Raw genomic sequence first — 13,224 nt, 5'->3', positions numbered from 1 at the left:
CTTTCTACCCAAGCAGGATATCTCTGTAGTTTACTGACCAAATCTCTCTCTCTAAGGACCCCTATGAGGGGAGAATATCAGTTCATGGTTCCTGGGTCCTATCAAGTCCCCACCCCCACTTTTCCTCTTTAGCTCCCCATCCGGATCAGCCCGAATTCACTCCTGTCCAAGATGAGAATGAGGCCATGGAACTGTGGGGCTCCGGGATCTGATGGCCTCAGGAGACATTTGAAGACCAACAGCAAGACCTCTTAAAGACCTTTATTCATGAAAATGTTAAGTGGTTTGTATGTTATTTTGGGGGAGGGCCTCATATCTGCATCCCAAATTTCCTTTTTGGATAACATTCATATTAGAGTTATTATTAACAAAAATTATGGTTTTTTTAAAATTCACTTAATCTATGAAAACATTAGAAATGATTTCCCCTAGCTGTTTTAAGGATATGCCAGATAATTTGGCATTTTTTTTTTTTTTGAGAAAAGTCCTCAAAGAAGAATTGAGAGAAAGTAGATTGAATTCTGGAATCTTTTCTCTATGAGATGATCTCAAGTTCTAAAATGCACAAGAGAAATATGATTGGGTTGGAGGGAAATGGGGCCCCCACAGAAACAGAATGAATTCAAAGAGATTCACAGATTATACCATTTGCTCTGCCCCATGGGAATGACTTGCTAATAAGAAGAAGGATCATTGTTGGTGAAGCTACCTCTTACATAATTGATCTGTCCAACTCTAAGATTACTCAGTGACTGGTTTCACAGGTATCCAAAAATAAGTGCTAGAATATAACTTTAATGAATTCGATAATTTTAAACATAGATTGAGTTTTTCAATGGTTTTAGACTCATGTAAAATAATGATTTTTCACCAGCTCCAATGGAAAGTGATCTATCTTTGATGAAGGATTTGTTGGGCAGTATGTTCTAGGGCCTTCCTCTCCTACAGGGATTACTTTATGCAGATAAGTTTTTGCAAATCTGTTTTTATTCTTTTTGTAAGCAAATAAAAATTTAAAACAACATGTGGAGTCTTTGTGCTGCCTTTCTAAATGTCACCTTAAACTTTTGAGGTCCTAGTTGAGTGTCTGACCACCAAAAAAATCAAGAGTTGCCTTGCTTTACGTGATCTTTCCAGCTCTCGATCCCTCATTTGTTCATTCTGGAGTAGGAAGCTTAACAGAAGAAGCAGTGGGCTTAAGACAAGGCCAGCAAAGGTAGTGCAAATGTATGAGTGATCCTAAGTCAACGCTTATCCACGTTTGACCAAGGGACCCCTCTGTCTTTCAGTTTTGAAAAAGCCTGAAAAACTCTAGAAGACAGAGTAGAAATGAATTTAGTCTAAGAGACTCTAGTCTTCAACTAACTTGTCTTTTTCTTATCTAAGTATTTGAGGAGGATTTGAGTCCTGGTGTTTGCTAGTTGAAAATGGAAATGAAAGAGAACCATGACTTAATGTATGCTCTTTCCTCTGCAACATCTCCCTGGTAACAGATGCTTTTAAAGAGTTGGAATGAGGACATTTAAAACCAGAATCTATGTACTTTCTGGGTCAGGAAAAGACTCATTAGAAGGATGGTGTCTTCTGACACCTTTTACTCCCACCACCGCACAGAGGGTTAGAAGACCTCTGTTTTCCAAAGGATTCATTCAATGTTTTGGGTCTGTGTGCCTTTGGGGATTCAGACAAGTAGTTTTTTTTGAGTCTTTGCAGAAAATATAATAAGTAGAAAACCAGTAGCCATATCCTTTCTGTTATGGTGTACGAATCCATGTTAGCAAGCAGGACCAATGAGGGGGAAGGGAAGGTTTCATGAGGCCAATCAAGACAGCCTGACCCAGAATCCCCTGAGAGAACTCTTCCAAGTTAAATGCCTAGTGTGTGATTAGTCACTTCATAGCTTGTTCTCAGATTTCTATCTATGACATGTAGTGAGTGAGTATAGAGAAGGACAGTCTATATATTTTAGGGTGCCCTTGTAAACAAATCGTTTAACATTGTGTCACACAAAAGACTCTCTAGATTGTCATAAGTGGTGAAATTTAAACCACTGGAGGTTCTAATCTCTTCCCATCATTCTCGAGTTGTACAAATACCTTTGGCTTTGATTTCTCGTGGTAATCTAAATTTGTTTATTTAAGCTACAGGGAAGTTTCATTAATTTGGAATGTGTCATCACTTGGACCCAGTGTATCAGATTTTTATTGAGTGAAATGTTCAAAATAAAAGGTGCAACTCAGATTTTGGATTTGTGTTTACAATACATTGCCTGTAATAAAAACTGATTTTGAAGTGCATTTTTATTGAATTGCTTATTTTGGCAAGAATTACATCTTAATTCATAGCGTATATTGTTTTCTTAAAGTAAGAATGCATCATTTCACACAAAACAAGACATTACTCTTCAAAATTTTCATCACTTTGTTAGAGACTCTCAATGTCTTTGGGGAATAGTCATTTTAGAGTATTTTAGAATAGTGCTTTTGGGTCATTTTGTGCTCAGACAGGCCCTACCTTCCTTCCAGGACAACCCTCTTTCCTCCTTTCTTTTCTAATTTTTTGCCTCATATCTAATTTTGCTGTGTAGCACGGATTTTTTTTGGTTGAGGATAAAACCCCAAAGAAGAGCCATGTGAACTCTGGCCTCATGGAGCTTCCTTTTTGGTGCTGGAGAAAGACCAAGATGCGGGAACAGACAAACAAAATAAATTATAGATCATGATAAAATATATGAAAGACGCAGAGAAGAAGCCAAGGCAGGAAGAAGGAAAGGGAATAAGGGGTGACTTCTTCTAATTAGGTGGATATAACCTGCTTATCTGCGGGGCTGATATTTAAGTGGAGTAATGTAAGTAAGGAAAGGTGTGGAGGAGAATTCCGGCCCTTGGCTTGTCCTCAGTTGAAAAGGTGCTTGCCATATGCAAGGAACTTAAAGAAGTCCAGGCGGCAGGAGGGTGAATGGAAGAGTGGACAAGATGAGGCTAGAGAAGAGCACAGGATTAAGTACAAAGGCATCATTTCACACACAAAAAGACATTGCTCTGTGTGTGTGTGCATGTGTGTGTGTATGTATGTGTGTGTGTGTGTGTGTGTGTGAGAGAGAGAGAGAGAGAGACAGATCTTGTGTGTGTTTTCAGTTAGTGGAGGCAAAGGAGCTCTTCCACTGTTGGAGCCACACTGTTGGAATTTTCTTCAAAAACTGTCGCTAGCAGTGCCACAGGCCAGGCTCAAGCCAAAGATTTCAACATTGTATCAGTTATAAAGCTGGACCAGGCAAAGGACCATCCTTCGAATCTCGGGAATTGAGCACAGTACACATTTATTTCTTTCTCACAGAGGAGATCAGAGCAGCTGTCACCGTGTCTTGGCTCAGTGTTCCATGCTGCTTCTGTCTGGGATATGTACTTCCATGACTGCCATGGCAAGGGAGGGGGATTGTGGAGAATCATCTCCCTAAGCTTTACTCAGAAGTGACGTTCTGTGCTCCCACTCATGTGTCCTTGGCCTAAGGAAGCCTCAGGACACACTCAATTTCACAGCAGAGGAGTAGTAGGTCAATCTTCCCACATGCTTCAAAGAAAAAGAGAACTGGAAATACTTGTGAAAAGTCATAAAATCTCCCATTTGAGCCTCATAACAGCCCCAAACCTAGTTCACTATTATCTTAATCTTCCCAGTGAGAGACAGAAGCACAGGCTGTTTAAATTACCTGAAGGCTCACAGTCTGAAGTCAAATCTAGGCATTCTGGCTGAAGATACCCACTCTTAACCTGTAGTCTATTCAGCCTCTCATATTGGTGATTCTTCAGGTTTAATGGCAAAAAGGAGAGGAGTGGACAAAAGCTTACTAGACTCTGAAGAACTCCCAGAGATTCTTTTTCAGTTGTCTGAGCTGAGAAATAGATTATTTGCCTTTTTTTTCCCAACCAAGCATATCAGGTCATCTGTGGGTCTCAGCTTGAGAAACACCATTTTGAGATCTTTCTAATTGTGTGGTAAAGAATGGGTTGGAGGAGATCCTAGCAGATGAGAACACATCAGTGACAGGGATAGACGATGAGGACCATCTAAACCAGTGGGAGCAACATGGCTTATGAATGAATCAACTAGAAGTGGAGACTTGGAATGTACCTAGATTACCCGGCTCTTGAGCATAAAATGACAGGGTGCATGGAGATAAATCGACCCCGTAGGGAATTTTGAATTTGGGGCAGGGAGGTTGGAGAGTTCCGTTTAAGAGATAAGCTCAGTATGAGGTGTTAAATAGGCAAGTTGGAGCTTGGTAGAGAAATCGGGGGGAAGATCAATAAAGCAGTCATGAGTGTGTGGGTAGAATTTAAAGGCTAAAGACCATAGGGTGGAGGTGGGATGAGTGTGATCATGGGGGTAGGGAGATTTCTCACTTTCTACACTTCCTTTTTCACTTTTGTTTACACAAATTCTCTAACTTGGTTATTCATACTTTTTATTAAGTATATTTAAGTGTATCTCTGAACCATATATTTTACAAGCTGCAGTTGTGTTGAACCGGTAGCTAACCCCTGAATGCATGCTCTGTCATGTTCCTGTGCCTTTGTCATGCTTTTTCTTCTGCAGGAAAGCCCTTCTCTGCCCCACCTCATTTAATGGCGTACTTAGACCCACTCTCAACTTTCAAGACTCTCCTGAGGTTCCCCTTCCTGTGTGATGCCTTTCCTAAGCCCCACCATGATCACTCAGACCACCATGACACCAGACTTTCCCTCTCTAGCTAATTCTTTAACCTCGTGCTCCCATCTAGTGTGCATTCTTTAACACATCTGAGAAATGCTCAGAGTGTGCTTGCTGCTTGACAGCTGTTCCATAAAGTACTATTAGTAGAATACTACTAAGCGTCTCATCCTAGAATATTTTCATCCATAATCTGAGCCAGATCATATACTCTGCTTCTACTAAGCACAATTTTCTCTATAGGTATAAATTTGGGAGACAGGAAAAATGTCTCGAAGTAAATGATCAGCTTCTATAGAAGCTTGCAAATTCATAGCTGTTAAATGTTTCAGAATGTGAAGGAAGCATTTTAATCTTGTCTTCCCAGAAATTTATTCACTCATGTGTTCACAGATTCATCTGTCACTCCATGCCTACTTGTATCCACCCACCAAACTTTTAATAAAACCCAATGTTGGTTCAGTCATGTCTTGGGATTCTGGAGAAGAATAGAAAAATATAATGTCATAGGAGTTCCTAACTTTCTACTCCAAGTTGAAGCAGGGAAAATAGCTTGGACCAGATACTGGAAGATTTTCTATTCCATACTAAATGTTCAGATTTCTACCTGAAGGCAACATGAAGTCAGTGCATATTTTTAAGCAGACAAGTAACCGGATTCTAGTCATTATTTGGAAGAACAACTTTGATTGGAATACAAGATAGGGTTAGAAAAAAATTAATGAAGATCTCTGCTAGCTTCTATTTTGGGCACTTCATATTAAGTTGATTTTCACATATTAAGGTAAGTATTCACTTTATCACAAATATTGGGATATGGAAAGGAAGTAACATCTCAGTTTACACACATACACAGAAGAGGCAAAGCAGTAATTTTAATTCTTTTTTGTTTGTTTCCAAAGTTTTTGAGCCCTTCTCTCCATATACTATGCTGCCTGCTACCATGGTTCAGTAGATGAGGGTCTATACCTCAGCAGTGCAGTGGTGGGGCAAGAGGAAGAGTCAGTTTTCAGGACTGTCGAGGAAAAATTATGGGAAGGATTTGGTGATTGATACAGAGTAACGGGATATGGAATAGAAAGTAAGAATGGTTTCAAGATTTCAAATTTGGGAGATTGGGTGAAAGATAACTTCACTAAATGAGATGGAAATTTGACCAGGAGGAGAGAATTATTTTAGAATGGAGTATTAGCTATGAGGTTTTTCTGCTTTTTGCAGAGTAAGTGCATTATTAGCAGAGAGAGAGAGAGACTTAAAAAAAAAAAAAAAAGCAAGATGGAATGATTTGAGATGACTCATTTAGGCTGTGACATCCAGTCAGGGCTTGTTCCCTCTGGACCTGTCCCTACCAAGAAGGGTTACTCAAATGCAGAATGGAGGTTTCCAAGGTCTGAACCAAAATATTTAGTTTAAAAAGAAATCATAACTTTTCATTCTAATTTGATCTGGCATTGGAACACTGGTGAAAAGTGTATATTTTTGCTAGACAAACTCAGAGTTTAGAAAATTCCTTTCCTCACAAAGTCCTGGTTCTTCTACACTCTTTAGAATGACTATATTACCAGTAATTAAGTAAATGAATATACATGCAATAATTTTTATATTATTTGCTTAAATAATATTAGAAATTTGGGTGATAAAACATTTAAATATATTATTAAATGAAAAAAGCAAGTTTCAGGAGAGTATGTATATTTATTTATAATTTTGTTCATATTTCCATATTGAAAATTCTAGTTGAATAAACTCCAAATACTTAATAGTGGTTACCTACTGATTTGGGGATTGTGTAAGACTTTTACTTTTTAAAGTATTTATCTCCCTTAAATATTAATATTTAATACTTTATATTGTTTGAAAAATATTTTGCAAAAAGTGTGTGTTCTCAGAAGCTCAACACTACTGGAAAATCACAAAAGATTTTAGAATAAAATCCTACTTTACAAAAAAAATCTATTAACTTTATATCATCATAATTAATGATGCACAGAATAAATGAAGAAAAATGATCACTGATATTTTGCAACATAAATGTTCATTTTAAAAGCAGTATAAAAGGGGATATATATAGTACCAAGAGTGGTAGGAGGATTTGCTTGTTTGGGTAGCATTTATAAATGCATAAATGCTGCTAGTGGTTTGATTTCTCTCTGTATCTTACTATGCAATGAAAAACACATGCTGACATGGGTAACCATATTTCACTGTTTGTTTCTTTGTTTCATTTCATTTCATTTTATTGATTAAAAATATCCATGACCAATCTAGTAAAATCCTACTTTGTTAGCCTAACTTAAAAGACATTTTATAATGGAATCCAGAGCAGTAAAAATATTTTCTAAGCTCTAAAATGAACTCTGTATGGTAACAAAGCAAAAATAAGAGTGAGACAGAAAAAAGAATTATAATTACTGAAGACATTTATCTCTGTTTTTCAGTGTTCTGTCATCTGGCTCAAATTCAGTGAATCCTGATAAAATTGCATCCTGATTATGCTTTAAAAATTATGTCATAAAAATCATTAATTGGCTCAGCTTTCACCATGAAAATCATTAATGTTCAGATATGCTCAATTACTGAGTAGACATTGAAGAGAATTTAGTTTTTCAACAATTCATGTGTTTTCACTTTACCTGTCTTATTTTCATATGCACATTTACAATATGTTTTGAACTGAGAAGTCTGGTGCCCAAAAGGATTGGACTTCACAAAGTTCTTTTTATGAATATTCCAGTATCAGATTTGGAAACCACAAGAGAAGTCCTGCTAACTAAATCTCCAATGTCTCTGGCTGCCTGCTGGTATTCTTGGAGTCTGGCTGCAGGTCTTATCTTTGCTTCCACTCTCAAGTATGAGTAAGTCTTATCAAATAGCAGGAGGCCACAACTCTGGAGATTGGGAGCAACAAAAAAGCTAGAACAGTGGATACAGTTCAAAAGCTAGCTGTGCAGGTAGCCATGGCAGTTTGCTGGTATCTTGGGGGACGTTTACTTTTCTTCTCCTGAAACAGTTACCCATTGTCCATTTCTGCAAATGCTTTCTGAAGGAATTGGGTGGATACTGCATACTGAAGATAGCTTTTAAGGATGGGGAGTGATAAAAGTGACCATTAACTTAGCAGCCCATTCATCCAGCAGCTTGGCAGTGTGGAAATACGCTGATGGTTTCTGCTGTCACATGTCTAGACAGCTCAACAGAGACATTCTGGGTACCAGGAAGATTGTAGTTTGTACATAATTTCTGAATCTGAATATTATGAACTCTTTAAAAATAGATTCTATGTCTATCAAAGCAGGTGTTGCCTGCTGTGGGCTCAGATGTGTTTAGAAGTATTCACCTGATTTATTGCTTGCTAAGGACCTCTATTAGCTTGAAGCTGCTGTCCCTACATTCTTTCCTTAACTTAGTGAAAGCCTGGATTCTCACCTCTCTAACTCAGGTGTCAGCAAAGAGACACTCATGTTCAAGTCACAGAGAATTTTATATTGGTTGCTCTGCCTGAGAATGTCTAGCTACCGCCGATTTTGGGGGGAGGATGCAAATTAGATTCTTTCCCCAGATGTCTACATGCCAAGTTCTCAACAGTGAAACTGGTAATATGGCCTCTTAATGAAGAGAGTTGAGACGTGTAGTGTTGCCATACCTGCTTTTTTTCCCATCTGACACTGTGTGCAGAAGAATTCCAGATCTTGCAAGAGGGTAGAGCCATAAGACAGAAAGTGTTTTATTAGCTTTTTTGTTGTCATGACCAAAAGACCTGACAAAACAATTTAAAGGAGAAGTTAATTTTGATTCAGGTTTCAGAGATTCATTCCACGGTCAGCAAACTCCATAACTCTGGGGGCAGAACTTCATGGTGGAAGAAAGCAGCTCAAAAAATGGCAACCAGAAAAGAGGGAGGGTGGGAGGAAGGCAGAGAGAGAGAGAGAGAGAGAGAGAGAGAGAGAGAGAGAGAGAGGCACTCTGTTCACCAGAAACAAAACATAACCCCCAAAGGCATGCTCTCAGTGACCACCTCCTCCATCCACACTACCTGCCTACAGTTACCATCCAGTTAATACACATCAGTAAATTAATCTATGGATTAGGTTAAACTCTCATAATCTAATCATTTTACCTCCAAACATTTTTGTATTGTCTCACATATGAGTTTTGGGGGACACCTCGTATCTAAATTATAACATTCCACCTCTGGGGCCCCAAAGCTCATGCCTATCTTCTAATGCAAAATATATTTAGCCCATTTCTAAGGGTCCCCATAGTCTTAACAGTTCCAGCATTGCCCAAAAGTCCAAGACCAAAATCTCAGCTGAGACTCAAGGCAAACTCCTAGCTGTGAACCCCTGTAAAGTTCAAAAGCAAGTTACATAAATCTAATACATAATGACACAGAGTGAACATTTCCATTCCAAAACGGAGGTATAGGAACACAGAAGGAAAGGATGGGTCCAAAGAAAGACTGGAAGTCAGCTAGGCAAACAAGTTGTGTAGCTTCATCTCCAGCGTCTAGGGTACATGGTATTGTGATGTTTTCTCCAAAGAGCTTGTGTAGCTCTGCCCAGCCTTGCTGGATGCAGACCAAGGGGCCTCTCTTGGCTCATCGTTCATCAATTCCTACAGCTTTTCTCAGCAGATGTTCCCTATTATTGGTATCTCTTAGGGGGTCTCCACTGAAATTTTGGCTTGCTCCTCACTTCCTCATGCATCACCCTCTCAGGGGGCAGTCCTCAGGGACTCCAACACTGCTACACTTTGGCTACACTTTGAAATCTCAGTGGAAGCCTCCATGACCCCTGAAGTCCAGAATCCTGCAAGCCTGCACGCCCAGTTGATGCCAAGGTCTGCCACCATCTTAAGCACAAAATTAATCACAATTATGACCCCACTTTTAGGTACTAACTTCTGTTTTAGTTTGCCTTTTCATTGCTGTGACCAAAAGGCCTGATGAGAACAACTTAAAGGTGGAAAGTTTATTTTAGTTCAGGTTGCAGAGGTTCAATCCTCAGTTAACCCACTCGGTATCTCTAGACCTAAAGTGAGGTAGAATATCATGGTGGAAGAGTATGGTGGAGGAAAACAACTCAGAACAAGGCAACCAGGAAGGAAGGGGGGGCGGAAGGAGAGAGAAAGAGAGTGTTCTCATCAGAAATAAAACAAAAGCCCCAAAGAGACCCCCTAGTGACTTACTTCCTCCAGCAACATTCTGTCTGCCTACTGTTGCCACTTAGACCCTACAAACCACAAAAAGATGAAGTCTATTAACATCCAGAATGAGCTTGAAATTCACTGTAACTGAGACCCCCATCCCTGGCCAACACTTTGTTCGAAGCTTTTCAGAAGATTCAGCTAACCCACTCCCAGACTCCTCACCCATAGAAACTGGGAAACAATATGTGTTGTTTTAATCTGCTAAGTTCGAGATTTGTTAGTAGCATGACTCATATACTGAATATGGCAAATTCAGGGTGGAGAATAAATGTAATATGCATTTTGAATTTCTGACCTGTGCGAATGACAAAGAAAAAGTGATAGAAAAACAGGTTGAATTTTATATGCAACATGTTATTTGACAAACTGAGAAGATTATCAACTGAGATATCTTTTGCACCTTCTACACTCAAATGAATAGAATTCCGTGTCTTTGAGGAATCTCTCTAAAGGCTGAAAGTATGTCTCACTAACCCTGCATTCCCTGTGTACTTGTGCATAGAATAGGCCCAGGAGATGTATGCTGAGTTGGGACTTACAGCACTGATAGTTTTTTTTTTTTGGTCAGGATAAGACATACACACAGAGTTATTTAAAGTTGCACTGTCAAACACATCTTCATATCACACCAATAAGGAACTGATAATATTCATATATCACACTGGGGTGTAAAAGTTCAGATCTAGGAATGTCTCCTGAAAAGAACATGTGTTAGACAATGCATCAATGTTCAGAGGTGAGAAGACTGGATTGTAAGAACTATAATCTTGTCAGTAGATTAATCATTCATTTGAATTAATGAGTTGAATGGAGTACTAGTTGGGGCTATATAGGTAGGTTGGGGGCATGGCTGGAGGAAGTAGATCATCTGTTTGGTTCCCTTTCTCTCTGCTTCTTAGCTGGAGTGAGCTCAACAGCTCACACCCTTCTCCCCTGGTGTTCTGCCTCACCTCCGGCCCAGAGCAAAGGGGTCAGTGGACTATGGACTGAGACCTCTGTAACTGTGAGTCTAAAAACAAACTCTTCCTTCTCTAATTGTTCTTGTCAGGCATTTTGGTCACAGAGATGCAAAGCTGCCTAACACATGGGGTAAATGGATGAGGTTGTGTCTTAAGGGCTTTGACTGCCCCAAGGATTAAAATTCAGTATCATCGCACCTCTTGCTTAAGCACAGCACACTAAGGCATTCTTTGGGGTAAGTCTGGTTTAAACCCCTTGTTTGGGTACTTCCCTTAGGTAGGGATTCAATATATGCCCATTATCTTCCTTGTTTTATCCTCTTTTTTTAATATATATTTTTTAGTTGTAGATGGACACAATACCTTTATTTTATTTGTTTATTTTTTGTGATGCTGGGGATCGAACCCAGTGCCTCCTGCATGCTAGGCAAGCACTCTACCACTGAGCCACAACTCCAGCCCCTTATTTCACCCTCTTGTTATCTGGGGTGAGGGAGCTCCACGTGAGTGTCCCACAGGCCAGTTAAAGGATGAAAGTGGATCAACCTGGAGCTATCCTGACTCCTCCTTCTCATTCTTTTCCATTTATCAGAAACCCTACAGGTTCTAAATTAAAAACAGACTCTAACCTCTTTCCTCCACTTCCACTGCTACCACCTGGGCCCAAGATGATTTCTCTTTCACTCCTGGCTAGTGTCTCTACTTCTGCTCTTGGTTCCCTACAGTCAATATCCAGTACTTCAGCCATGATGGTCTTCTAAAAGGTAAGCCACTTCATGTCACTCCTTTCAAAACTCCAGAGATTTTACATTTATAGGATCCTCCTTACCTCTCTAAACTCTATACCTATTAGTCACTTCCTGGCTTACTGTTTGTCACACTGGTGTCCATGGAGTTCTCCAAAATATCTGCATGACTCAAATTCTCCTCTCCCAGATATTCTTCCCTAAAGCTTTTGCTTAGCTGCCACCCTATATTGTAATATGGCTTACCCTCAGCATTTCTGATGCTCTTTAACCCTCTTTTCCTCATTGCACTTTGGAAAACTTACATATAAAAATATTGCCTGGGGTGATAGTGTATGCCTGTAATCCCAGCTGCTCAGGAAGCTGAGGCAGGAGGACCCTAAGTTCCAAGCCAACTTGGGTAGCTTAGTGAAAACTTGTCTCAAAATGAAAGATAAAAAGAGCTGACAATGGAGCTCAGTGACAGAGCTTCCTGGAGTTCACTCCCAGTACAAACAAAACAAATCCCACTCCTTCTGGCCCCTTTCCACTACTTCTATGCTGGAATACCTCCGTTTAACCCTGTGGAATGTTAATGCACACAACACAAGCAGAGGTTTGAAATATCTAGAACAATTAGTTCTGGGGCTCATGGATTAGACCTAGACCCAAGCTTTAGCGTGGAGGTAAGCCCAGAACCTAGTGGAAATCAGTGAAGCTCCATCTATGTTGCACACATGGACACTAAAATAAGTGCAGAAAAGAACCCCAAATTATTATTTTAGGGTGGTGTTATGCATGAATTTTGTGTTAGTAGCTATCTCGCCCTTGACAACTACTATATAACTTGTATATCGCTTTATATTTATATAAAGTACATATCGTCTATTACTTGCCTTCCTTTACTGGAATGTAGCTCCATGAAAACATACAATTTTGCTTTATTTACATATGTATCTCAAGCATCTAGGATTCTATCTATGACATGTTATTTGCATGACTGAATGAAATACAGCAGCTGATCCCTTGTTAATACAGACTGGAAGAGTTGGCTGCTTAATCCAAGGTTTAAGCTACTAGAAAAGTGTCTCAAGAATACACATATTCACATTTCTCCCATAATTTCCTGGCTCTGCACACATACCATGCTGGTAATGGTGCACTAATAGTAAAAATAACTGGTAATATCCTTCTAACAAGCTATACCAATATTGTATTTGGACTATGTGAATTTGGCAAAAAATAAACACAGATGCTTTATCCTCAAAATGTCCTCTAAATAGTCAGACTCCTTTTAGTGTTGTGATTGCTAAAGAAGATGCCAAATTGCATCATAATTTCAAAGTGTTGATTCTAATGGATTTAGTACAGGCTGATGAGGGGGAGATCTGTAACATCAACTTATAAAGCACAGGTGTTCTACCAGGAATAGAATGGCCTTCTAGCAGACACTGTGCAATGTTTTAATAGGTATTAACTTTGGAATTGAAGTGTGAGGGCAGTGAAAGCAGAGTTAAGTCTTGAAGTAAAGATTTGTTTGAAATGAAAGAGGCCCTCATGGCCCAAGTGGCACTGTTACAAATCTGTCTCTTCAGAGGCCCTATTATTCTGTCTTCATGTGG

At 39.4% G+C, this 13,224-nt stretch overlaps 1 protein-coding gene and 1 non-coding gene across 3 annotated transcripts in view; one reads left to right on the top strand and one right to left on the bottom strand.

Moving 5' to 3' along the window:
* Nucleotides 1-1,024, top strand: part of Col14a1 (collagen type XIV alpha 1 chain) — a 198,769-nt gene extending 197,745 nt beyond the window's left edge. For both annotated transcript variants that reach the window (XM_071602156.1, XM_071602155.1), the window contains exon 48: nt 133-1,024. In XM_071602156.1, the coding sequence (XP_071458257.1) occupies nt 133-212 (80 nt within the window). In that variant the 3' untranslated portion in view covers nt 213-1,024. The remainder of the gene's footprint in view (nt 1-132) is intronic.
* Nucleotides 1,025-11,262: 10,238 nt separating this feature from the next.
* Nucleotides 11,263-11,330, bottom strand: Trnaa-agc (transfer RNA alanine (anticodon AGC)). The gene has a single exon. It is a non-coding gene; the product is annotated as a tRNA-Ala (tRNA).
* Between the last annotated feature and the right edge of the window lie 1,894 nt (nt 11,331-13,224).

Source organism: Marmota flaviventris, chromosome 15 (assembly GCF_047511675.1).
Source record: "Marmota flaviventris isolate mMarFla1 chromosome 15, mMarFla1.hap1, whole genome shotgun sequence".
NCBI classification, from domain to species: Eukaryota; Metazoa; Chordata; class Mammalia; order Rodentia; family Sciuridae; genus Marmota; species Marmota flaviventris.
This window is presented reverse-complemented; position numbering and strand designations above follow the sequence as displayed.